Consider the following 26124-nt stretch of genomic DNA (forward strand, 5'->3'; position numbering starts at 1 on the left):
ATAGCATGCAGTTATTTTTTCCAAGAGACAAGTTATCAAAACAACAGCCACAAGAAACCAACAACAACAACATTCCCAATGACATCCTACCAGTGAGGACTGGGGAGGGTAAAGTGCATGCAATTTTTTTCCCTATTTAGGTAGAGAGGTTGTTTCCAAAGGATCCTCGTCTCAAGTGCAGGAAAAACGACTATGAAGAAATATAATAACTAAAAAGAAAAGCAGTGCAAAGCATTCAGAAATGGATCACCACCAAATCTAAATCCATCGAAAAGCAAGATGACACTCCACAGTTACTAACTTTCTATTCAAACTGTAACTAATTAAGAGATCATTTCCTCTATGAGTATCTGGTAGTATTAAATAAATGTATGGTATCTCATTTTTCACAAATACTGGCTTGTTTTCATCTTCCAAACTCAGAATGTTTACATGGATATTTGTGACCTCTAACAAAGGCATAACTCAATAGATCACAATCCTGTCACTTTGAACTACTACATATTGCACACTAAAGGAAACCTTAATAACCAAAAGCAAAAAAGGTTTTAAAATCAATGAACTAGTAATACATATAGCAAGCAAATGGAGAATTTGAGCAGTGGCCCTATGGGATAAGTCGATAGCCTTTAATAAACCAATAATACATATTGAATCTCCTGCAGGTAGCATGTTTTCACCTTTGGGTCTCTCTTATGAAAGCCACTTCACGACTTCCGATTGGAGATGACAACAAGTGCTTATCTTGATCTCCGTCTTCACTTTCAGTTGGTTCATGGGGCGTTGTAGATGTCATTGATCCACTTCCATCTTCTTCTGGATAAAAGAAAGAGTTGTTATTGAGTGAGTGAACATGTATAAGAAAACTGATATATACAAAGCAGTGATTCCAAAAGTGAAAAGCGGAAGAAAACAACAAAATCCATGGGACTTGAAGTGAAGGTAACAATTCACATTTCATGCCATAAAACAACAACATACCCAGCGTAATCCCACAAGAGGGGTCTAGGGAGGGAAGATGTATGCAAACCTTACTCCTACCTTTGTGGGGGTAGAGAGGCTATTTCCAATAGACTCTTGGCTCAAAAGAGAAGTTAATTAGAGTAGAGTTGGAAGAAGAAAAATATCCAGATACGAAGCACATGAAATAACAGATAGTAAAACACATTGAAGAATAAGAAACTACATGATTACTAAATACTACTAATAAGGAGGAGATTTGGCAAGCACCCTGCCTCTCCCACCTAAAGTGCGATAACACTCGACTACTTAACTTCTACCCTAATCCTTCATGACATAAAAGTTAAAACAGACCGAACATATATGAATTTCGTACTAGAATGATCAAATTGCAATTAGAATAACTATTTGCAATGTCCAATATGCAGTAATACCGATACTAATGAAACCCCTGAAAGATGAGATTGAATGAACTGGCCACCTCTTGTTGGGATCACTTTGCATGTCATTGTTTGAAGCACACACTTTTACAAAGCCCGTGGCTTCATCCATAAAGTGATATCCCTTTGATTCGCTCGCTTCATTGTTTTAAGTAACAAAGCGAGGGCTTTTAATAATACCGATTCACAGAATAGCTATTGCATTTTCTATTTATCATTACAAGGATATGGATCATGTTACCTGTACAATGATGGTACTCAGGAAGCTGTTTAACAGTTGTCGCTTGGAGGCTCTCAGGAAGAAGACAACTGCAGAAAGCACCTGAAATTAAAAATAACCAACACCTTATAAGACACGTGTCATTGACTCGCCATATATGGTAATTGCATTGAGAGGTTATCCAAATATGAAAGGGACATCGAAGACCGGGGTGGGGGGGATTGAACCCCCCTTATTGAAAAATTATATTATGTAAATAGATAAAAATGATTTTTTTACAAATAAATAAGTTGTTGAATCCCCTTGGTGTAGGACATTTCTTTTGAATCCCCTTATTTGAATTCCTGGCTCCGCCGCTGCGAAGACTTAAGGTAATGTGTAAATTTTGTTGCCAATGAAATATCTTTGTTTAGCAAAAAAAGACTTAACGCCACTAGCGAAGATCAGTAAGAAACCTCACATCCATTAAGTAGAGAGACTATTTATCTTTATGAAGAACCAAACAAAAGGATAATGAAATTGCATTTTTATTCCCCCTTTATTTACATGGTTTGTAGATATCATGCTCACAAGAATTGGACGAGTTTAACTCCATCAAATTGCATATATAACTTGATGAGATCATTAGCATGTATGTCAAGCACTTCAATCTCACAAAAGTCAATTAGAGCAGACAACAACATTAAGACAAGATTTTCAGATGCACCAAAATAAAGAGGCATAGTATTGTGCCTTCTACAAATCTCAGAATTAGTAAATTGCCACACACCCTCAGATGCCTAAGGTAGATCATATACCTGAATGCTCACTGCAGTTTTATGCCAGTATATCACAAAGAAACAATAAATGTGGACAAAAAGAAGTGAAAATTAGAGGAAAATGAATTTATTACAACAACAACATACCCAGTGTAATCCCACTAGGTGAGGTCTGGGGAGGGTAGGGTGTGTGCAAACCTTACCCCTACTTGTGGAGGTAGAGAGGTTGTTTATGAAAGACCCTCGGCTCAAGTAACTCATAACAACATACAGACGCAAAGCAGACATAACAAATAGAGTAATAAAGAAATCATTACATAGCATTCAGAAAAAGGCATGATAATAATTTAGTGGACCAAATATACATACCAACCCTGGCAAGCCGATTCACCCATCCAGGAATCCCTTTCCCTGTTAATCTCTGTGCTATGTCATCTGTGAAATGGTTACAGTTCTTGGAAATGAGGTGATAGGTATCCCCGTGATACTCAGAAGCCACATCCTCAAGAAATGCATGAAATTCAGAGGGAGGCATCTTAATACGACCCAATGGGACTGAACATCTGTAGATGAAACCAGGGCAGCTCTTAGGTTCCACTTCAAACACGCCACTTATGGGAAAGTCATGCGCTCCATATCCATATTCCATACCATGGACTGGAAATTTTTTTCCATTGGCATATGCAGAGAGCAAAAACAAATTCAAACTCCAATCAACAAGAGGTAATTTAATATGCTATATTGAAGAGCTTTATATAAATGTATTCAGCATATGTTAGTTCTAAATTGCATACTCCACATACAAAAGAACCTAAAGAGTTTATCCAAATTGAAAATTTTCTTCTTTTTACTTGAAAAGAACATAGCTAGTTAAAGAATTAAGTTCTTTAGATGACAAATAAGTGTACAAATTTTCCTCAAGTAATTTGACCAGTTTGAGATTCATCTTATCATACTAGACACCACTATGGGGTTTTATGTACTTTCTTGATGCAAAATTACAATGTAAAATTCTTATGTTTCTTATTTGAACTTTTATGGCTCCAAATTTTGAAGGTGATGATTTAACCTCCAATCATCAAACAACCCATCCTAAGATAATGTAAAAGCTCAAAGATGCCACTGGCATCCCACACACAAAGAATCCACGTTAACAGGGTCTAGGGAAGGGCCACACATTAAGGGGTGTGATGTAGACAGTCTATCCTAATACAAGTATTAGTGGCTGCTTCCACGACTCGAACTTGTGACCCATAGATCAGACAGAGACAACTTTACTTCCAAGGCTCCCCTTCTCACAGTGCAGTAAACGTGGATGCCACTATCGTGGAGAAAGAGCTCCACTCTCTGGCATTTCGTGGATGAAATGCTATAGTAACACTAAAGGAGGACAAAAGTCCATGGGAATCGGTGTGGAGAGAGAGAGAAATGAGGTGCTGGAGGAGAAAGGACTCAATGCAGGAAAGAAGTATATGGTTCATCTCTCTAACTAAACTAATAGTTTGTGTGTTGTGGAGCGAAAAGTGCCTGGGATAAGGAGCAGCAGGGGGAGAGAGAGAGAAAGAAGGTTGTAGAATTCTTATCTTCCTGAGACAACTGAAACTTCAGGTCTCACTACCTCTCAATAGTTCCATCAATACTTGTATGAAACTGCCACTTTCAAGATATAGGAAACTCATAGATATCTATCTAACAAATAATTTAGGAGACCAGATCAGTAATCCCTGAACACAACGACTACAAATTTTAGCGGTTGACATACTATATTATTCCAAGTATTAAGCTGAATATAAAACTTCCATAAAGAAATGGCTTATCTTGAATACTCCAGACTGTATGAGCAAAATAAGTTGCATCTACTGTCTTGCAACTCTGGTCATAATTTTTTCTTATCAGGATCTCTTGGGTAATAATTATTAGGAAGTTTATGTATAACAACATTAATATAACAGGTGAATCTAGGAAATGTTAGTTGGGGTAGAGAAGTGCCATATTTCCATCTTCGGGGTTGGCAGTTCTCAACATTTTCAATGTCTCAAGAATCTGGGAAGGTGAAGCAATGGTATAAGATATCTACACACCATATTAGCAGAATTTTTTGTCCTGCGACAGTAATGCTTGTACAAGCATGACCCTCAGAAGTTTAAAAATTCAGTAAATTGTAGGGAAGAATGAAATGAGAGACGTTAAACAAGTAAAACAGACGAGATCCATTTCATGGACTGGTAAACTGTTGTTTACTTTTGCACGTTCCATGAGCTCCTCAGTTAGCAAGCAACTAATATATATAAGCTATTCCTTTTACTCTCACCTATTCGTTGACAACGACAAACAAAATCCCAGCATCCACTTACGATGACCATTGCAAAATTTACGGCTTCATGCTTACCCACTAAGTTGATAATCATTCAATACCACACGTATTACACGACTCCCACTAATCTCTTATATCTGTGCAAATCTACAAGCCTTTCTCTTTTTGCCCAACAACAAAGAAAGTAGTACTCCGTTTCAATTTGTTTCGAAATTTAAGAAAGTAAAGAAGACTTTTGAAACTTGTGGTTTTAAACGAAAGAGTAAAGATTTGTTGAATGTACCCAAATTACTGTAATATTTGCGGTATCAAACATATCATGTGGAAGTTGAAAGTAAGGAGTTGTCAAAATAGGAAAGAGGCATTCCTTTTTAAACGGACTAAAAAGGAAATAAGACAAACAAATTGAAACGGAGGGAGTATCAAAGATCTCACATCTCTGATATGAGCTAAACACCCCATCATCAACTTGATATTAGAAAGATCAAGAGTACACTTATTCAGAATCATTTTCAAATAAATATTTTTGATAACGAAAGTCAGCCTCACATCTTTTTCTTTCGTTCTCTTTTTCTCACCTTTGGGGCTTAAGGGTTTTGCACCCAAGATCCATTAAGATTTTCAATAGATCGGGAAGGTTTAAAGCCGGTGGGTGCAAAGTTCCCATTGCACCTACTACTTCAGTGACAATTGATTCAGACTTCAACCCACCCATGACCTTAACACTGGATAACAAAAGATTCCATATTTTTTTCCGCTACCGTTCACGTTTGCACAAGGTAAACCCCACTCACATGTAATAGCTCGCAAACCACACAGAAGAGGTAAACCACACTGAGATAGCATGCAGGGAGTTTTGAACTCTAGACCCCCTAATGGCACTTGTTGTGTAGCCATTAGAAGAATAATTGTAACTCTCTTATTGTTATAGTGAAGCAATTCGGATCTTGTCGATCCCGTGGTGGTTACCTTCGTTTTGAAGGATTTTTCCACGTTAAACTTGGTGTTCTTTATTTTAGATTTTCGTTTTCATCTTTTCGTCACAACACCTACTACTTCAGTGACAATTGATTCAGACTTCAACCCACCCATGACCTTAACACTGGATAACAAAAGATTCCATATTTTTTTCCGCTACCGTTCACGTTTGCACAAGGTAAACCCCACTCACGTGTAATAGCTCGCAAACCACATTGAGATAGCATGCAAGGAGTTTTGAACTCGAGACCCTCCATTATCAAAAGGAAACAAACAAGATCAAGAAAACTTACAAACACCACCTACTTAACATTTTCATCTAATAACTCAAAACTCAATATCAACAAACAGAAAGATCTTGCTAATAATCCAAAAACTCCCTTACTCCTTAACAACCAACCCCACAACAAATTCTTCTTCTTTTTTCAGGATATGGTAAAGCCTTACCCCAACCCAACCCCCCCCCCCTTCCACCCACCCTCCAAAATCCCCCTTCCCAAGAGCTCAAAAGTAACAACCCCACAACAAACAATCCAATAACAAATCTAAATTCTAACAACAAGAAGCAAGCAAAATCAAAGAAACAAAAAATCTAATTTCACACAATGTTAGAATCTAGAACACAGAAAAAAAACAAGATTTTAAAAATGAAATTCTCCAAAAAGATCAAATCTTTTGTCTTACCTTCAATACCAGAATGAAATATTCCAAAGCCAAGCCAAACTGAGTACTGATTTGCAGGGGTGAGATCATATACATTCAATATAACTGGTGTCTCATAGCTTCCATCATTTTTAGCTGCATTATTATTATCATCAGGCTTGGAATTTGAGGTGCTTTCTTCTCCCATTTGACTCCTTTTTTTTTTTTTTTTTTTGAAATTTCTGTAATAAGGGAAATCTGGGATTAGGAAAAAGATTGTCTTTTTGAGTCCATTTTTTTATGTTTTATTTTTTATTTTTTTTTGGTAAAAGCAAATAGCCTTTGATTCTTGATTTGTCTCTCTGGCAAAGAGAAAAAGGTTTGAACTTTGTAAAAATGGAAATCACAAAAAAATGAAAAAAGACAAGGGTAAATTGGTAAATGAACATATAGTTTGCTGTCTGCTTAGATTGTTGTAATATTTTTGTTAGTCTTATGTCATACAAAAACAAAATAAATCATGTGGAGGGTTAGGGTATGTTGGGGTCCCTTCATTCTCTATTGTCTAAAATCATTTAATGGATAATATATTAGTCGATTAATTTTTATTCGCATGTTATATAATTCTTTCTTTAAAGGGTAAAACTTTTCATTCGACTTCTAAATCTGTCTTAATTCAAATATCGAAATACTCTTAAATTTACTGATAAATTTAGAAGGTTACGATATATTTTACCACAAATGGATAAAACTAAAATAGAAAGGGCAAATTTGTCTTTTACAATTAATGCAATATACGGGTAAGTACAAATATTTTTCTCCTTCTCTGTGAGCATCGAATTAGGGTTTCGAAAAATCGGCAACGGTGACCGGAAATCCCCAAATCAATCTCCGACGCCTGCCAATTTACTGTTTCTCAGCTCATAGCCGCCGTATACTACTCCGATTTAGGTAAAAGCTCGCAACTTTGCCCCATTTTTTACTATTTTCCTTGATAAAATTAGTTTTAAAATTATCTCCGATTGGAAATGTTCTTTTCATGGGTACAATTCTCTAGTTTTTATTTCTGTATTGAGGAATTGGAGTTTTCTTTCGGGTATATAGTACTATATTTTAAGTTACAGAGAATTTAGCAGTATTGTATGCTTATTTTTTTTTCGAGCCAGCTTACCTAAACCCACGGGAACAGGAGGCTAAAACAACAAATGGGAAATCACCGAGTGTTTTTGTCTTTGCTGGAATTTGAACGTAAGACCTCATGTTGCTGCATTGACCACTAGGCCACACGCTTAGCAGTAGTATTATATTAGAAAGGTTCTTCTTTTCTGTATTGTTCAATGGTTAGCAGTAGTATTTTAGTAATGCTTTTATCAGAAATTAGTCGTATCAATCCCTGATGTTTTTCTGTCATATGGAGTTCATCTAGGTTGACTTTTCATGAGTGGTTGCTCACACACGATTAGATTTGGCACAGGGTTGGGGAGGTACAATGTGCAGCTGAATTTTTTTCATCGAAACAAACTTGAGTGAGCTTTAGGATTAAAGTTCATAGTCAAAGAGCTGCTAGGTTTTGGTTCGATGCATTCCTGTGCCAAATAACTGGCGGAAGGCTCTGGAAACCAATTTACTTGAGTTTGACAGAGGAGAGTAATTTCTATGAAGGAATGTTAGATACCTTGTTTGTTCATACTGTGAATGCTCGTGCAAGATGTGTGGTAGATGCGAGCTCAAAGCTTGGTTAGGGAATCAAGGGTGGTAGTTAACCTGTGAAAGGTAGAGAGATGAACCTATATCCACAAAGTTTCAAAGCTTGAGACATCAAATTTCTTGGTTATCATCAAAAAAGAGAGAGTTTGCACTTGAAGACCTCTAACTGAATGTGAAATGGATTAGGTGGGACATTTTACTGTGTGTGTTGGGCTAGCAGCTTGATTATTTTCTTTGATTGTAGAAATATCATCAGTTCATCATTATAGATGAAATCCCACATTGTTGGACATATAAAAAGCAAAAAATCGATCGTTTTATCCTTAATGTGGATTGAATATTTCTCTATTCTACTAGAGTTTATGTCTGGATGATCTTTAGCGGGAGTATGATATGATTGGGATTATGCAACAGGTCATAACCTCAAGCCTGTTGCATTTATTCTATGTTCAGGTTAATGACTTTCTTGCTTGCGTCTAGTGAAATGTATTTAGTTTCAATTTGTCGCTTTTATTTGGACATATGAAGTTATTTCATTTGTTTGTCTTTTTAGAATCCAGTATGCTTACAAAGTTGATTTGTTCCAAAATTCTGCAAGGATCTCTTATAGCCAACTGATGCATACTATTAAACATGATATTATGATTTCAAATGGGATTTTTTGCATTATGTCCAAGGAACTGCTCTTTTCATTTTTAATCTTATTGAAAATTGTTCTTTTCATTTTGTAACTAGATAAATTGAGTCTGACTAAATGCTCTTAAAAATTAATGAGATTTAACGATTGGATGAAGACCAAGCCAGCAAGCCATATAGCGTAGTTGTATCCCGGCATAAAAGTAGAGAGGTCTAACTGATATATTCATTGACTGAAATCTCCCTTGTCTCAGACAGTGATATTGTGATGTTCTTAGTGCTGTTACATTGTCATGTCTAAGGTTGTAATGCCTATATTTCCCGGAAAGATGGTTTCAGAGGTGTGAATTTTAATGACCTAGCACCTACGACTTGATAGGCGTAAAGTCTTCCTTTGTCTGTTTTCTTAAGAACTCTGGGATTGTGGAGCATCATCTAGGAGTGTCTGCTTCATCTGCCTAAATGTTTCTTATATTTGTAAACTTGTTCAAGATTCTTTTGGTTGTGTATTACGGTGATATAATCAAGAATTAAATCTCAGTTAACCATAGTAGTTTGCAAATACTATATTTTCCGCGAATATATTGGGGATGTGGGTGGGACCGAAAGGATGACTCTGATTGTTTTCAAAAAAAGTTTTGGTTTTACAAGGTTTACTGTCTGTTCCACTGTACATGGGTTAATTTCCCTGACGCCATTTACCTCCAACCCCCACCCACCCCCAACCCAGGAAAAAATTGTATCTGGATTGTAGAAGTTCAGATATTTGTTATTCTGTTAATGTATGGACAAAAGAATTTTCCCTTTTCTGAATAGTTCATAAGGATACATGGGTATTCGAGCTTATTCGACGGATTACTGAAAGTAGTTTGGAAAAGAATTATTGTCCTGAACAGCTGTTATACCTGCATGTGTTGTGTTAATGACACAATTGATTGTGATGACATTAACCTGTCCTAGTAACTAGGTCGATCAGAAGTCACATTGTTTAATGTGCATGGTTGCAAATTTTTTGTATCTGGATCTTTTTAACCCTACATATAACCCTTTTGGTCTTTTCTGATCAAGGCTTGAGAGGATTCATGAAAGATTTGTGCATTTTCGAACTGCTTGCCTGCTAATGAAGTGTCCTGTTGAATATTCAGGTTTGGATACATTGGCTGCTTTCTTCAGTTCCTTCACATGTCAATTCCCAATAAGTTAAGTGGGGACTTTAGCCATTTAAAAGTGGCGATCTCATAGATTGCTATTCCATGGAGGATCAAAGCATTTTTGTTGGCCAAGAGTTTCCTGATGTCAAGGCCTTCCGCAATGCAATTAAAGAGGCTGCTATTGCACAACATTTTGAGCTTCGCATAGTAAAAAGTGACCTGATTCGCTACATTGCAAAATGTGCCTCAGAAGGTTGTCCATGGCGTATTCGTGCTATTAAGCTTCCCAATGCTCCTACCTTTACTATAAGAAGCCTTGAGGGAACACATACTTGCGGGAAAAATGCACAAAATGGACATCATCAGGCTTCTGTTGATTGGATAGTAAACTTCATAGAGGAGCGTTTGCGTGATAACATAAATTACAAGCCAAAAGACATTTTGCATGATATCTATAAACAGTATGGGATAACTATACCATATAAGCAAGCTTGGAGAGCCAAGGAAAGAGGGCTGCAAGCTATATATGGATCTTCCGAAGAAGGGTACTGTCTATTACCTGCATATTGTGAGCAAATTAAGAAGACAAATCCTGGAAGTCATGCTGAGGTTTTTACAGCTGGTTCAGATAGTCGGTTTCAGAGGTTCTTCATTTCCTTTTATGCTTCTCTTCATGGGTTCCTGAATGGTTGCTTGCCTGTTATTTGTCTTGGTGGTATCCAGCTTAAGAGCAAATACTTAGGTACTTTACTATCAGCAACTTCTTTTGATGGTGATGGTGGAGTGTTTCCGCTTGCTTTTGGTGTTGTCGATGAAGAAAATGATGATAGCTGGATGTGGTTCTTGTTAGAGTTACGCAAAGCTCTAGAGATGAGCACTGAGAAGATACCACCTCTTACTTTTCTGTCTGATGGACAGAAAAGTATTGCAGATGCTGTGAAAAGAAAGTTTCCCTCTTCTTGTCATGCAATATGTATGCAGTACCTGAGTGAAAGCATCAGTAGTGATTTCAAGAACTCAAGGCTTGTGCAACTCCTGTGGAAAGCTGCGTATTCCACGTCCACCAGGGGGTTTAAAGAGAAAATGGCTGAAATTGAGGAGGTTTCTTCAGATGCCGCAACGTGGCTTCAACAGTATCCTCCTTCACACTGGGCATTAATACATTTTGACGGAACAAGATATGGTCATTTCTCTTCAAACATTTATGAGTTCAATAAATGGATTCTTGAAGCGCGTGAGCTTCCTATTATTCAGGTGATTAAACGTATTCACTGTAAGTTAACAGAAGAGTTTGAGCTTCGGCGATCAAGGAGTAGCACATGGAGTTCTACCCTTTCTCCATCTGCTGAGAAACGCATTATGGACGGAAGAACTCATGCTTCCACATATCAAGTGCTAAGGTCAGATGAAGTTGAATTTGAAGTTATCTCAGCAGAGCGTTCAGACATTGTGAATACAGGTACCCGATCTTGTTCTTGCCGTGATTGGCAGTTGTATAGGATACCATGTTCTCATGCCGTTGCTGCTCTCACATCATATAAAAAGGATGTGTATGCCTTCACAGATAAATATTTCACTGCAGCTAGTTATCGCGAGTGTTATAGTAAAGAGGTACACCCCATCCCTGATAAACTTGAATGGTCTAGAACCCGACTAGTCCGACCACCCAAGTTCCGTCGCCCACCTGGACGACCTGAAAAGAAGCGATTATGCGTGGAAGATCTTAATCTTAATCGTGAAAAGCATACTGTCCACTGTAGTAAGTGCAATCAAACTGGACATTACAAGACAACCTGTAAAACAGAGGTTGTTCAAAGTACACAACAGTTCTAGATGTATAGCCACCCCAATCCCCTTTATTTTCTTTCGAGTTGAAAAGTTCTCGAGGAAGGTTCAAAACGATGGTAATGGACCCGTCCCTCTACTCTCTGCCACTAGGGTTAGTGCCCTTTCTCGAAGTTTTTCATTATCTTTTTAGGTTCCTCTCTTGGAAATAGAATTAGAAAATATTGTAGAAAGATGTAAGATTAGAGATCTCAACTAGCTTCATATATTGTAAAATAGGGTTTGCTTATTATAACCCAATAACTCTTATCTCAGTGATTGTGAGGAAATGTGTTTTATACTTTATTTGGTTTCTGTTATCAAAAGCAAATTCTTATAGTTCAAGATTGTCTTTTTCTGTTTTCACTCATACAATTAATTAGAAGAGAAAGAGGTGTAAGTATCCTCTAAAACTTATTCATACTCCGGACTCGAATTTGAGACCTAGTTAACGGTAGAGGAATTCTATTTCTCTCACCACAAACTTGGTCGGTAATACTCATTACTTTATTCATACTCAGGACTCGAATCTGAGACCCTAGTTAAGGGTAGAGGAATTCTATTTATCTCACCACAATCTTGGTCGGTAATACTCATCACTTATGGAGGAAAACATTTCCATATTAAGTTGGTTAAAAAAATTTGGAAAACAAGTTCTTCACCCTCAACCCCACACTCCTGTCCATATGTCTCATATTATTTGTCTAGATTATATATAAATATTTTTAGAATAATATTTTGAATATAAGAAACTAGTAAGAAAATCACTTGTTCTTGAAAAGAAAAACTCAAATTTTCTCAGTTTTGAAAGTCTTAAACTGATATAAATAAAAATAATAGTAGTAATAGTTACTCCATTCCTCTTTAGTTGTCATAGTTTCCTATTTTAGAGTGTAAACGATATGAATTTTGACGATGTATTTTTTTTATCATATTGATATTACATTTATAGTACTTTTCGTATAATTTTTTTAATATCTAGAATTTTATTTTAAAATATCAAATAAATATAATCTAATTTAAAATTTAAAAATTAATCAAATTGATTCTCGTAAAGTACAACATAACAAATAAAAGAAGGATGAACTAATGGAGTAATAGGCAATAAATTTCTCACAGCTATATTAACTACAATTAATGAAAACCATAAATAAAAGTAATTCACCCAAAACAATAACACCTAACAAAAAAAATTTAACGTACGTGAAAAAAAAAACTCCCCCTTCAAGTTATATATATCTTAATAATATAATTTTTTTATATATCAATATAATTTAACTTGTTATAACAAAAAAAAAAAGAAATCGCGAGAACATGGAGCCCCTAGCTATTGTTGCTTTCACAGGGGGAATGATTGGACAAATAGGGATTCTTCTTCTTTGGTGTCGACCTATCTACAATTGTGTTCGAAGATTTGTTGATTGTCTTAGAAATCCACAACCTTTACCTCCTCAAGAAGAAATTAATGAAAAGATATTTAACGCTTTAAAAGATCGATTTCATTCATGAAATAGCTCAAAGGTGTGGATTTAGAACAAGTTCTGCAAGTTCAATCTAACTCGTTGCTTTCAGTTTGAATTATGTATACATATTTCAAACAAAAAAAAAGATACAATGAGGTTATATTTATTCTACATCCCGACTCCAAATCAGTGGTGTACACAAGATTTTTTGTGCAGGTATTATTGATTTATGTCATGATTCGGCTTGTTAAGGAGTTAAATTGAGAAATTATGTTAGATTACACTTTATTTTGTGCAAGTAAAGATTATAATTATGTAATAATCAAAAGAAATAGTATCGTGAAATATAATGCAAGTATTTTTTAATAACGAGTTAAATTGCACTGATAATATAAAATGATAAATTCATAGGGATATTGTATAACAAATGAAAAAAGTTCACTTACACTCTATTTGGATCATTGTTACCCATTGTTTCATAATGTATTGTATTGTATTGTACTCTATTGTACTGTACTGTATGATAGATACAATGTTTGGCTAGATTGTATTGTTTGTTGTTGTTTAATAACATTTTAATTGTTTGGTTTGATTGTATCGTACTGTATTGTAATTTATAAATTTACTAAAATATCCTTAATTATTCTAGGGTAGGAGATTTGACTAGAATTAAATAATATAAGGTAAAGGGTAAAATAGTATTTTGAAATATTATGTAAAGATATAATTGGAAAAAGAAATTAAGTAACAATGGGAACACACCAAATCAGTTATTCCATAAAATAGGGGTTTTTATTGTTACGTAACAACGACATTTAACAATACAATACAATACATTTTTAAGTAACAATCAAAACAAACGTTGTAGGTATAGTAACGATACAATACTTAGTGTAAGAGAAATTAATTACATTACAAGAATATAAAACATAGCATAATCGATTAACATCCAATTTTATTGAAACATCAACATTACAAGCTACTCTGCATCTATTTTGCTCGAATTCTTAAAAACTGTTATTGTATTCGTATCAAATCATATAAAAATACATAATTTTTGGAGAATCACACACATCAGACAATATTTTTGAAGAATCTGAATAACATAATCAACGACGATGATGATTAATTTGTGCTAACAGCAACAACAGGTCCTTTCATTGCAGCAGAAGCAGCAACACATCGCAAACATACTGCATTTTCAAGATTTATAAAATCACATTAAAAAATTAAAAAAAATTAGAATAAACATGATAATATTTATATAGATTTACTTATATATCTATTAATCAACTACACATCAAAAAGAAGAAGTAAAATTCAAGTCCAAACAATAATGTTGACTTCAACTTAAAATATTTTAAAAAAAAATTAGCAGAAAATGTCCTTGAAAAAATAAAATAATTATGTCAATTCTCATGTAACTCTACTAATTGTTATTATTTTTCACTAATAAAATAAAACTAAAAAAATAAATAATAACAAACCAAGCATAGAGGCATCCTTTTTCTTCATGTTGCCTTTGGACATTATCATAATATGACATATTTTGATATTTTGGGGGAGCATCCATTTTCTTTCTTTCTATGTGTGAAAAATATATGAAAAATTGCCTAATAAAAAGAATGTGAAAGTTGATAAAGAATATTAATGGAGTAGAGGTGAATAATTAATGTTGGAGGCTGGAAAAAAAAACAGATGGTAAGTTGTCTAATTAATAGGGTTACTTTGGTCACCTCGACTATTTCATCGGATATAGCAAAATCTTAGTAGACCTTAATTATTTTATTGGGTATTTGTTATTTTTCATTGACACTCATAGTAAGAAACTCTGTCCAACAAGTAGGGGTGGAGCTATAATTAAAACATCCTCTGTTGGAAAATTATATTGGTAGTGTTATTGCAACAAAAGAACAGCTAAGTGAATATCCTTCATTGAAAAATTATATAGCGACCGAAGGATGGCTAATTAAACACCCTTCATAAAAAATTATATATGAAATGCCTAGGATTAAGAATATGAATTATTGATTAGAATATTAAAGAACTAGAGGTGAATAATTAATGATGGGGACCTAAAGGAATTAAGAAGATGGTTAGTTGTCTAATTAATAGGGTTATCTCGAGCACCTTAATTATTTCATCGGATATTTATTAAAGTAAACTTTTTTGCAAATCTTCATTATTCTATTGAGTTTTTGTTATTTTTCATTTGACACTCATAGTCAACAAGCAAGATAGCGTTACAACGATCGAAGAGTGGTCAATTGAACACTCTCTATCAGAAAATTATATTGTTAAAACTATAGCATTGAAAGATAGCTAATTGAACATCCTTCATTCAAAAAATTATGGTGTATATATTACGATTTTCACTCACTTCATTAATCGTAACGCCCATACCTCTGGTTGCTGCAGTGCTTTCTCAATTTTTCTTAAATTTTTTTTTTTTTGGCATTTATTAATTGGAAGACAACTATGCAAGTGAAGAATACAACTAGACAACAATGGTTCACATGTCTATGTATCCTAACATATTATGACCCTAGCTGGCTTGTGACCTACTCACATTTTCATGTCTTTTTGACATTGTACTATATAGTTTAAAGAGTTAAAAAAGCATTTTATCATTATTTTCGCAAACTTCATACATTAACTATCCATTGTTCTCTTTTTACACACTCCGTCACTTCGATGCTGAATTAGCCAAATATTTATTTCCAAGACTAATTCAACATCTTTTAATACAACAGAAAGTAATAGTTAAATCGGACCAACCTTTGTAGTGTTTGCCTAGGTGCGCGGATTCAGGATTTAACGTTTAAATATTTTGGACCACAACCTCTTTTTTATTTATTAAGTGTTGAATTGATACAAACAAATACAGAACTTTGGAACAAAACTACTGAGTTATGACTTGTGTCAAAATTGTAACTTCAACAGTAAATCCAGCCATATGCATACATCAATTGCATTAAAAAATAAAACTGTGATGTAAGTGAGTGTAACCAAACAACAGCAACATACCAAGTGTAATCCCACAAATGTAGTCTGGGGAAGATAGAGTATACGTCGACCTTACTCCGACCTCGTAGAGGTAGAGATAGAGAGACTGTTTCCGATACTTACCTTTACCTAGTGTAAGTGAGTGCAACCAAATGACTTATCTTTTTAAAAAGCCAAAAGAATAAGTAAATGGTAGTAGCAAGTCACTTAGCACAGCTTTGGGAAATAGTTGAAATGTGAACATGATGCCTTGTGGCATCTCCTATATACATCCATATTCCAAGACACAAAATCCATACACTAAAGAAACAGGACATGCATGTTTCCTTTTTACTTCTTCACGAAATAAAAACCGTGTGAATGAGAGCTAAAATGGTTCTTTCTATCGATCAAGATCAAATTAGCAAGAAACGAGACAGGTGGGGGGTTTAACCAGACCTGGAATATTAGAAGGAACGGTAACAGGTTCATAATTAGCGGCAATTTCTAGGCGCTCCCATGTCAACCTTCGTCTCTCAGCTGCTACATTTGACTTTGCATTATCTTCTTCAAGCTTGTGTTGGCACTCGAGTACAAGCTCTTCATCCATCTCGGAAAAGACTTTCCTCACGTTTTGACTGAGGTTAAGAACTGCTTTATTCCAGTGGTTCTGGCTGTTCCTTTCTAAAGCTGAGATAATAATTGGCATGATCACATGCCTGTTATGCATCACGAGGTTAAGGACGTTATCGTTGTTCCACAAAAAATGTGCTCTTTCAGCCACCTGCAAGTTCGTTAAAAGAGGGAGAAAGTCTGAATGAATTCAAGAAAGTCTACATTCGGAAGAAAAAGAAAACAGAAACAAGAATTAACCAGATATTAAACAAATTTCCAATTTCACACACCCCTTGGGTGCAGCCCTTCTATGAACCTTGTGTGAAGACGGGATGTTTCATGCACCGGGCTTCCCTTTTTTGTACAAGTGGAACAAACCCCCTCCCCACCTTCTCCCACAAGAGAAGGGAAAAAGAAAAGCAACTACAACTCAATCATAAACTTTGGTCAGCTATATGAATATTCTATATAAGTATTATCTACTCTGCTCCATTTGGACCCATTTCATTCCAGTATTCTTTTGGGAAAAAAAGAAGGATTATGCATCTTTTATGCCAAAAGTGGTATAACAAAGTAAACTAGCCTCTTGGAGGTACTTGGAGTTTAGAGCTTTGAAAAGTATAGATATACTAATTTTGATAACCGTGGCGTGCCCGTGTCAACTTGCGTGTACCTCAACTAATTCTACGGGATACTTGTTACATCCCACCAACACAAATACCGGGTAACTCTGTCCACCAAGCAATGGACAGATTCCAAAAATCACCCAGTATGTTTAACTTCATTGGGTTTTGAATCTGAGACCTTGACAACGAATAAATATTAAGATAAACAAGATGCTGAGTAGGCCCTTTCAAAGGCTAGAAGATATCCCGCAAAGAAATGGGAGACGTAGCATGTTGATCAAGAGATGATAAATAGCTAGCTTTGTTGTTAACAATAAATCTTCAAGAATTCTACAGATAAGAAATCTATATCTTCAAGAATTTCACATAATATTGACAAAAGTTTTCAAAGGAAGGAAGGGTGCAATAAAATGATGGGTAAGATCTCAAAATCTGACTTCCGAGGTCTTCTTTTTTCCTTCTCCTTTCGCGAAGCCAGCTTCTAACGTTCAACTTAAAGTTAAAACTATCAGTATGGTATATAAAGACACAAAAACTAGTCTACTAATTGCATGAAATGACAAAAAGTTTCATGCTTGGTGACATCCTAAGCTTCACAAACCATTCTAAAGTTGTGGACACAACATTTGAAGTTGAAATTACCATAACCTTAAGCCCGAGCATTGAATTTGCTATTTATCTAACATGCATATATAATTATTGTCTCCAATTCTGTCGACTAGACATCACCGAGACCAATTCAATTATGTACCAATGATGGTAGAGAGGTTTCAGAGAGACCCTCGACTCAAGGAGAGACCATAACAATTGCATGGAGCTCCCTCTTTATTGTGACCATAATAGTTTGAGAGTTATGCAATCCAAGAGCGTTTTGATTAAGAAATATTACCTGGAAATGGGAGCTGTTAAGGCAATAGCCGATACGACGAAACAGTGGCACCATGATTTTCTCAAACTCTGGAATACTGATCATTTCTAAAATCTCCTCCAACTCACTGATGAACATCAATTGTTTCTGGCTACTTGTCACTGGCCAATATCTCAACAATCTCGTTATCACTATGCTAGCCAGATTTTGTTCCTTTTCTATGAACTGTACAACACAATATGCTAATTGTTGATGATAGATACCCAAGGATTTTGGCTTGTGTAGAGGTAGCAAGGCCCTTGAGAAGAATAATCTATGCTCTTCCTTTAATGGTAAAGCAAAACCACTAATTACACTTCCGAAAACCTCCAGCAGCTCCGCAATCCCATTATGTCTTTCAGTCTCAAAAGCGAAACGATAAAAGATATTGCTTACAGCCTTTCGAATAGCAGGCCGGTGCATCATGAACTTCCCATAAAGGCGATGCAATATTGATTTCAAGCATTCTCTTTCTCTTGGGTCCTCAGAATCAAATAGGTCAAGCAGTTTCAATATAAAAGAATGGTCCACGTATTTCTTAGCAACCTTTGCATCAAGAGAACCTTGGCCGATTACGCTAAGGAACAAGTCATAAACAAGTTGTAAATGACACCAAGCTGGATCAAACATTGGTTCTTCATCTTCACTTTCACCACGAGCTGAGAAATACTTGGGAGGAAAAGTTCTGAACATGTTAACTCCACACATTTTACATACTGCAGCAATTGCTGATTCCGTGAATCTTGCAGATCCTGAAGCAACAAACTCATTCAGCTCCAGCAAAACTTGTCGTTTCAAGTCCTTCTCTGCGGAATCTTTATCTGGATCATTGAAATCATAAATGGTACAGCAGAGATTCAACTTGCTTACAAATAAGCTTTGCTTCTCCGCATTTGAAACATCTTTAAAGGGCACATGTGGTGCCACAGACTCACCACCAGCCACAATACTCGCAGGAAAAATTGCTGTCGACATCCGTTTCACTACATTCAGCCTGTTTGCTATGACGGTGCAACTATTGGTAAATTGAATTCCATTCCCCAGGTTTGAGGTGTTGTTGCAGGAATTGCTTCCCGATGAATCAAACGTATCACATTTTGATGATTTCCTAGGAAGTTTTGCAAGAATTTGCTTAAGCATAGTAGCGTTGCTCCAACTTGCAGCTAGACTAAACCTAAGCCAACACTCCAAAATAATCTACCTACGCAAATTTCAAAGAAAAAAGCATAAGAAAACAAACCACAAGACAACAAAACTTTGAAGAAAATAGCATATCTTGTGGCAAACATAACCAGAATGTTTAGAAGACAGCTTTATTATCAGAATTACATGTCTTAAATTCACATATCAATTTTTTCATCTAAAAGCTCATTAAAACCAAAATCTCATTCCTAAATCTACAGTTGCATAAATCTCAGATCTGGGACAGAATTTACACAGAGGCCACCACAACACGAAATGGAACACTGAGCAAGATCAATTAGTAGATTACTGACATTCAGAGGCCAAGAAAGTAAGCACTGTGAAGAAAAGGATCAAACTTGAGCTATATCAGTTTCAGCAAATTTTGAACAACTAAAGTTGAAATCTTTAACTACTCCAACAACTTAAACCCAAAAAAGGATCAAACTTGAGCAATATCACAGCATTTCTCAAAAGATCTAAGAGACAAAGTAAGAAAATAGAACCTGGGGTTTTGCTAATCAGCTCTGTAGCTAAGGAATTGCCCAAAAGTACTCCAATAACTATTCAAGAAACCAAAAAAAAGGATCAAACTTTAATAACATCTCAGCATTTCTCAAAAAAGATCTGACAGATAGAGTGAAAATAGAACCTGGGGTTCTGCTAATCTCCTCTAAAGCTAAGGAATTCCCCAAAACTACACCAACAACTATTCAAGAAACCACAAACTTTAGCAACATCACAGCATATCCCAAAAAGATCTGACAGATAGAGTGAAAATAGAACCTGGGGTTCTGCTAATCAGCTCTGACGTAATGGAATTGCCCAAAACTACACCAACAACTATTCAAGAAACCAAAAAAGAATCAAACTTTAGCAACATCACAGCATTTCCCAAAAAGATCTGACAGATAGAGTGAAAATAGAACCTGGGGTTCTGCTAATCAGCTCTGAAGTTATGGAATTGCCCAAAACTCCACCAACAACTATTCAAGAAACCAAAAAAGAATCAAACTTTAGCAACATCACAGCATTTCTCAAAAGATCTAACAGACAGAGTGAAAATAGAACCTGGGGTTCTGCTAATCAGCTCTGAAGTTATGGAATTGCCCAAAACTACACCAACAACTATTCAAGAAACCAAAACAGAATCAAACTTTAGCAACATCACAGCATTTCCCAAAAAGATCTGACAGATAGAGTGAAAATAGAACCTGGGGTTCTGCTAATCAGCTCTGAAGTTATGAAATTGCCCAAAACTACACCAACAACAATTCAAGAAACCAAAAAAGAATCAAACTTTAGCAACATCACAGCATTTCTACAAAAGATCTAAGATACATAGTGAAAAATAGAACCTGGGGTTTTGTCAATTTCCTCAAAAGATTCCTCAGATGAAATTACAGAAAGATTGAAACTTTTTAACAATACTAATAAAGAGAGAAGGTAAGAAGAAGAAAAAACAGGTAATGGAGGCAATCACATCATGTCTTTCTTTTTTAACTTGGGATTGAAGACACAATGATGGGTTTTTGAGGAGCCCATTTTTTTTTTCTTTCTTTCTTGATTACCTTTATCAAGAAAAACACACACACACACTCTAATTTCTTTCAAATTCTTGATTGTTCATTCATGTCTTAAACTAAGCAGTAGTACTACTACTCTACAACTACAATGGCCTCTCTCTCTTCCATTTTCTCTGTCCTCGATCCAAGTGCCACAGCTTGAATGACTCAGTGGTATCTTCACAGAAATTGCCGGCATTAGATGGTGACTCTTATGTACTCATATTAATTATTTTTTCTTCTTCCTCCTAACATTATTTACTTTGTCAAATACTGTTTCATTACACCAACCGTAAAGCCACTTTATTTTATTTTTTTCACTTTTTGCGAGTTTGTTATCTTAACTATTCACCATTCATATTTTAACCATCACTTATTAAAATTAAGGATAATACTAAATGGCCAGAATTTGGTCAGAAATTTAAAATGTTTATGATATTTTATTTTATTTTAAAATAAACTGATCTTTTTTTATTTTTTTATTAAAATGTATTAAAGTTAAAAGGATAAAAATATTTTAAAAGGTAAAATATCATTCTGGCCAAAAGGATTTTTCCTAAAATTAAAATATATTTTTGATATTTATTTGGCTTATACGTATCTGTTATTGTCGATTGGAAACAAATATTTGATTAGCTCAACCTTGATGGTGAAAGATGAAAAAAATAATAGTGTAAATATGTTTTTAATTATTTAACATTTTTAATTATTTTTTCCGAATGTTTAGTAGTGCTTTTTTCTTAAAAAATAATTCTGATCAATTCAGATTCACATATTAAAAGATCTATTAAAAGAAAAAAAAATATTTATGATACGCTAATAATTTTTATTACTAGAAAAAATGGAGAAATGCTATTCGAATTTATAATATGAATATCGAACGTTTGAGTAGAAGATAAAAAAAATATACATATTTAGATACACACTTTGTTGTTGACACATTCAGCTCGTGGTATAATTTCACAAGATTCTTGTTAGTTCTACTATCCTTTTTTTTTCCTTTATTTATTTATTCTTTTTGTTCAATCACAAAAATTATGAATATTTATGTTAGCCCAATCTATTAATTATTAGTAGTATATTTAGGTTTTATAAATTGATTTTGTCTTTCATTCTCTTCAATTATTTTCCACATCATCATTAGTATTTAGATTTTATAAATTCAAACGGCAAATCATTCACGATTTTATTTTAATTTATCAATTACTAGGTCACATTCTTAGACGTCAACATCAATGTAAATTTCATTAGTCATGGGAACGACCAAGTGAATTTGCTCAAATATATTATATTATAATATAATTACAATGTAGTAGTTAAAAAGAAAAAGTTGGGTAAAACTTTTTTGAAAGAAAAAAATCATGTGGTCACGCTTTTTATTTTTTTCTATTCGTGTGTTTTATATACAATATAATAATAATTGTGTCTTAGTTCTAAACAAGTGGAAATTGATTGTATAAATATTCATTTCAATATTTAAACTCATCATATCATTAAAAATAAAAAATAAGTTAAAAATATATTCATCCGAGTCCAAAATATATTCTTAAGTAGTGATTATTACCTATATGAATCTTTTTCTTTAATTATGTTCTATCTTTAGCTAAGTCTGTATTGATATCAAGCAATTGCGCTACAAATCTTTGAGATTATTATGTGATTTTAGGTCTATTTTGTCTACTTTTTACACTTTCACTTGTTATATTTCACATTTACAGAACAGTCCATCTATAGATCGACACAAAACATGTCACATCATCTCAAGCGACTTTCTTGCATTTTATCCTCAACGTATGCTACTTGCATCTTTATGAATATGATCATTTCTATTCTGATAAAATCACACATTCATCTTAATTTCTATATCTCCGCAACTCTCATCTTGTGAATATTTTCCCAAGTTGAGCGCATTCATGGTGATTGATTGCCCAAAATAAACTAACAACAATTATTATTATTTCTGAGTGTGTATGCCTTGATAATAATTATTATTAATCATATAAGCGTGGATAAATGAAATGAAGATTATGTCACATCAATGTTTTTCAAACAAATGTTTATGTCGGTATACACTTTATTTTATTTTTTTACTTTGTTAAAAAGGATCCAAATTAATTAGTCCAAATACATTGCAACTTAAATTAAATCATGTGTAATAATAGCTAGTGGATTATATGTTGGACCAATTGCATACCATTATTTTAGCCTAATTTTATGTGTCTTTTTTGTTTTATTTTCTTGCACTTTTCATTTAAAAAAACATGTTTTTAATTAGGTGGTTTATATGCTTTTTGTTTGCGGTGATAATTATTATTTAGTTTCTTTAATTATCAGGAAAAAACTTCATTTAGGGTGTGTTTGAAATGAAGGAAGAAAAAAATTCCACAAAAAATATTTTCTTGAAAACAAGTGATTTTTAAAATTTATTTTTTAATATTTAATAAGTAAATAAAAAAATATCATCTCACGAACAGTTAGACAGAATGGGGATAGCATGTTGTAGGGGTAGGGTTAGGAGTTGGGATGAGAGGTGGATGGCGGGTCGTGAGTGTTGAGTATTGAGAATAGAGAGCAACAATCAACGTGAAATATACTTACGACACTTATTTTTCTTACTTGTATCAGGAAATTATTTTTTTGGTTTTTAAAAAACTTATTTTCTCAAATGAAATATTTTGACCAACTAAATATAAAATAATTGAAAAACATTTTCATGTCAAATGCACCCTTAGAGTTAGTGCAAGAGTTAAGTGTATCAATTTGTTAATTAGGTGTACCAAAACAAATTGTTGAATCGCAATTCTAAAGCTAATTAATTAACAAATCCACTTATTGCTTAATTGTCAATTAGTTACACTGTCCTCATCTTAATTGTGTTAAAATTGATTTCAACTTGACAAAAAAATATATGCAATGAAATAACAACAAGATAACATGAAATTAAAAATGTGGTTTAACCGTTAATAAAGTATGTGAAATCTTGGTAGATTAAGGATCAAAATCTTAGTAATTTTTTTAAAAAAATATGTATGTTCAACAATCAACTACCTAAATTTTGATAGCTAGAGTGATCTTATATATTTATATACACATGCATTCGATGTAATTAATTTATTTTACTTTTTTTTAATGGGCATTACGTCGCACAAATTCAAATTAATCGAAACTTTTTTTTAATCGAATTAATCGAAGCCTTTTTTTTATCGAATTAATTGAAGGCTTAAAATGAATGTCAAACACTAAATAAATTTTATAAAGAATAATCTATTAATTTAATATAAATATCAAATATAAATAAACTTTTATTATACGCATATATATTAATTTGAACATCACTATGAATAAATAAAAAATTAGAAAAGGAACAAAATAACTATGGGAAAGTAGACATCAATATTGATGTCTAGATTTTTATTTTTTATTTTTGTGAAAAAAAAAAAAAACATATGATTGGCACCAAATAAGAAATCCAAGAAGACCAGATAAAAACAATAAGTTTATTATGGGCAGATAAACTAAACTAGATAGAAACTGTCACTTGTGACATCTAAAAAATTGTGTCTAATTAATTATAGTAAATTCTATGATTGACCTAATCTTAATTTTTAATCAATATTCTTTTTATTCTTAATATTCCTATCCACTCTGGCTCACTTTTGCATGTGACAAATGTACCAAAAAGAGCAAATAGCATGTGATAAGAGAGATATTTGGATATTGTATTATTATTATTTTTTCACAATTAAGACAAAGTTAATGAATTGTTCCCTACTCATGTGAAGTCTCATGGTTGACACATTATTTTGTTCTTCAAGATTCTTTATTTTGTTTACTATATACCAATCTTAATTAGAGGATTCGAGTTTGAGCTCTGAGTATGAAAAAATCTTTGATAAGAGTATTTCCCATCGAATGAGGTTTTACGTAGTGTGAATCCGAAATAACAAAGTTTTAATGTGAATATCAGACATCAGACAAAAGATAAAAAAAAAATACCAAGGTGATATTATTATAGAACATGGTCTTTGGCTTTTTATCTTTTTTTCTCCACCACTCATTCATTTCCATCCTCCTTTTTGTTTTGAAGACAAAATTAATTTAAGCAAAAGTACTTTGTTAGTTGACAATAGAAGCCTCTTTCTTTTAAATATATAGTTTTAATTTCAAGATTGAGAAAGTTGAAGTTTTTTTTTTTTTTTTGGTTTCTTTAAGATCCTTTAGTAGCCTTAATTAATAACAAATTATATATGAAGGAAAAAAAATACTAGAACAATATATTTAGTGCAATGAAGTCTATAAAGAATAAGATGCACATGTCTTGTCCTTGTCTTTATGGGATCGAGAGGCTATTTTCGATTGATTCTTGATAATTCTTTTCTTTTATTCGGACACTTAAAATTGATAACGTGAGCGAACTCACACATACAAAGTTAAATTATGGAGAAGAAAAAAAGATCTCTAAAGATATTCAATAATTGTTTGAAAAATATGTAGTCGAAGTTAGAAAAAAACAAGTGATGAAGGCAATCTGAAAAGGACAGAAAGACTTCTATTCTAACAAGCTTTTGAAAAAGAGGTGCATAAGACATCGGAGTGCTATGGGTACCTCCCTAACAGGAAAATGATGTGTTTATCAGTTTCGATAAAAAATGTTATGCTTACACACAAAACTACCTCTCCTCTCGAAAGATTCGCAGGAACTTCTTAGGACGATATACATCTATAAGCATAAGGTATGTATACTATTTGAACTCAATAATGGTATGACCTAAAGATTAAATATGTGAGGTCTGATCGGCTATGAACAAATACATGTCATGAGTTTGAATCGTAACAAATATAGTCTAGCAGGTGAAGTTAAAAGTAAAAAAAAAAAAAAAGTATGTCTAATGTCTTCCACAACTTATTCTAAATCCAAAATTATCTGTAAAGTTGATTGTCTGGTTCTACTTTTGTGATATATCCTTATCTACTATTGAAAATTTGAACTTTGATTGATAAAAAGATACTCACCCACCAACAAAAAAGAGAGGCCTTTGTCACTAAAAGACACAACAAACTGCAAAAAATTTGTAAAAGTGAAATTAATCGAGTAACATTCTTCTCCAAGATATAACTAGGCATGTTTAAACATCATCGATTAATAATTAT

At 33.7% G+C, this 26124-nt stretch overlaps 3 protein-coding genes across 9 annotated transcripts in view; 1 reads left to right on the forward strand and 2 right to left on the reverse strand.

Moving 5' to 3' along the window:
• Positions 1-11969, forward strand: part of LOC125811554 (uncharacterized) — a 134307-nt gene extending 122338 nt beyond the window's left edge. Inside the window, exons 2-3 of the mRNA XM_049491059.1 lie at positions 7146-7263; positions 9801-11969. Coding sequence (XP_049347016.1) covers positions 9909-11639 — 1731 coding nt within the window. The 5' untranslated portion in view covers positions 7146-7263; positions 9801-9908 and the 3' untranslated portion in view covers positions 11640-11969. The remainder of the gene's footprint in view (positions 1-7145; positions 7264-9800) is intronic.
• Positions 317-6718, reverse strand: LOC125811572 (deSI-like protein At4g17486). Of its 2 annotated transcripts, none has more exons than XM_049491085.1 (4): positions 6355-6718; positions 2748-3035; positions 1642-1722; positions 317-816 (listed from the first exon to the last, which is right to left on the reverse strand). In XM_049491085.1, the coding sequence occupies exons 1-4, from the start codon at positions 6518-6520 to the stop codon at positions 677-679; spliced, it is 675 nt and encodes a 224-aa protein (XP_049347042.1). In that variant the 5' UTR covers positions 6521-6718; the 3' UTR covers positions 317-676. The 2 variants fall into 2 exon arrangements, with proteins under 2 accessions (XP_049347042.1, XP_049347043.1); XM_049491086.1 differs by having other exon boundaries at positions 317-813; positions 6355-6604.
• Positions 11970-16292: 4323 nt separating the features above from the next.
• On the reverse strand, positions 16293-21200 carry LOC125811435 (serine/threonine protein phosphatase 2A 57 kDa regulatory subunit B' kappa isoform-like). Of its 6 annotated transcripts, XM_049490916.1 has the most exons (6): positions 20767-21200; positions 20623-20667; positions 20480-20536; positions 19915-19971; positions 18209-19427; positions 16293-16862 (listed from the first exon to the last, which is right to left on the reverse strand). In XM_049490916.1, the coding sequence occupies exons 5-6, from the start codon at positions 19364-19366 to the stop codon at positions 16500-16502; spliced, it is 1521 nt and encodes a 506-aa protein (XP_049346873.1). In that variant the 5' UTR covers positions 19367-19427; positions 19915-19971; positions 20480-20536; positions 20623-20667; positions 20767-21200; the 3' UTR covers positions 16293-16499. The 6 variants fall into 6 exon arrangements, with proteins under 6 accessions (XP_049346873.1, XP_049346877.1, XP_049346874.1 ...); XM_049490920.1 differs by lacking the exon at positions 19915-19971 and having other exon boundaries at positions 18209-19423; XM_049490917.1 differs by lacking the exon at positions 19915-19971.
• Positions 21201-26124: the final 4924 nt, after the last annotated feature.

Source organism: Solanum verrucosum, unplaced genomic scaffold (genome assembly GCF_900185275.1).
Source record: "Solanum verrucosum unplaced genomic scaffold, falcon-dt-bn FXZP01000238.1, whole genome shotgun sequence".
In the NCBI taxonomy this organism is placed as follows: Eukaryota; Viridiplantae; Streptophyta; class Magnoliopsida; order Solanales; family Solanaceae; genus Solanum; species Solanum verrucosum.

Excerpts from the sequence above, each read along its gene's own strand:
- LOC125811572 (XM_049491085.1), bottom strand. The coding sequence starts at position 6,520 with ATGGGAGAAGAAAGCACCTCAAATTCCAAGCCTGATGATAATAATAAT. Across the intron at positions 3,036-6,354 it reads ATTTCATTCTGGTATTGAAG|TCCATGGTATGGAATATGGA; the intron begins GTAAGACAAAAG and ends AAAAATTTCCAG. Across the intron at positions 1,723-2,747 it reads GAATCGGCTTGCCAGGGTTG|GTGCTTTCTGCAGTTGTCTT; the intron begins GTATGTATATTT and ends TTTTAATTTCAG.
- LOC125811435 (XM_049490920.1), bottom strand. The coding sequence starts at position 19,366 with ATGCTTAAGCAAATTCTTGCAAAACTTCCTAGGAAATCATCAAAATGT. Across the intron at positions 16,863-18,208 it reads TTAACAGCTCCCATTTCCAG|GTGGCTGAAAGAGCACATTT; the intron begins GTAATATTTCTT and ends ACGAACTTGCAG.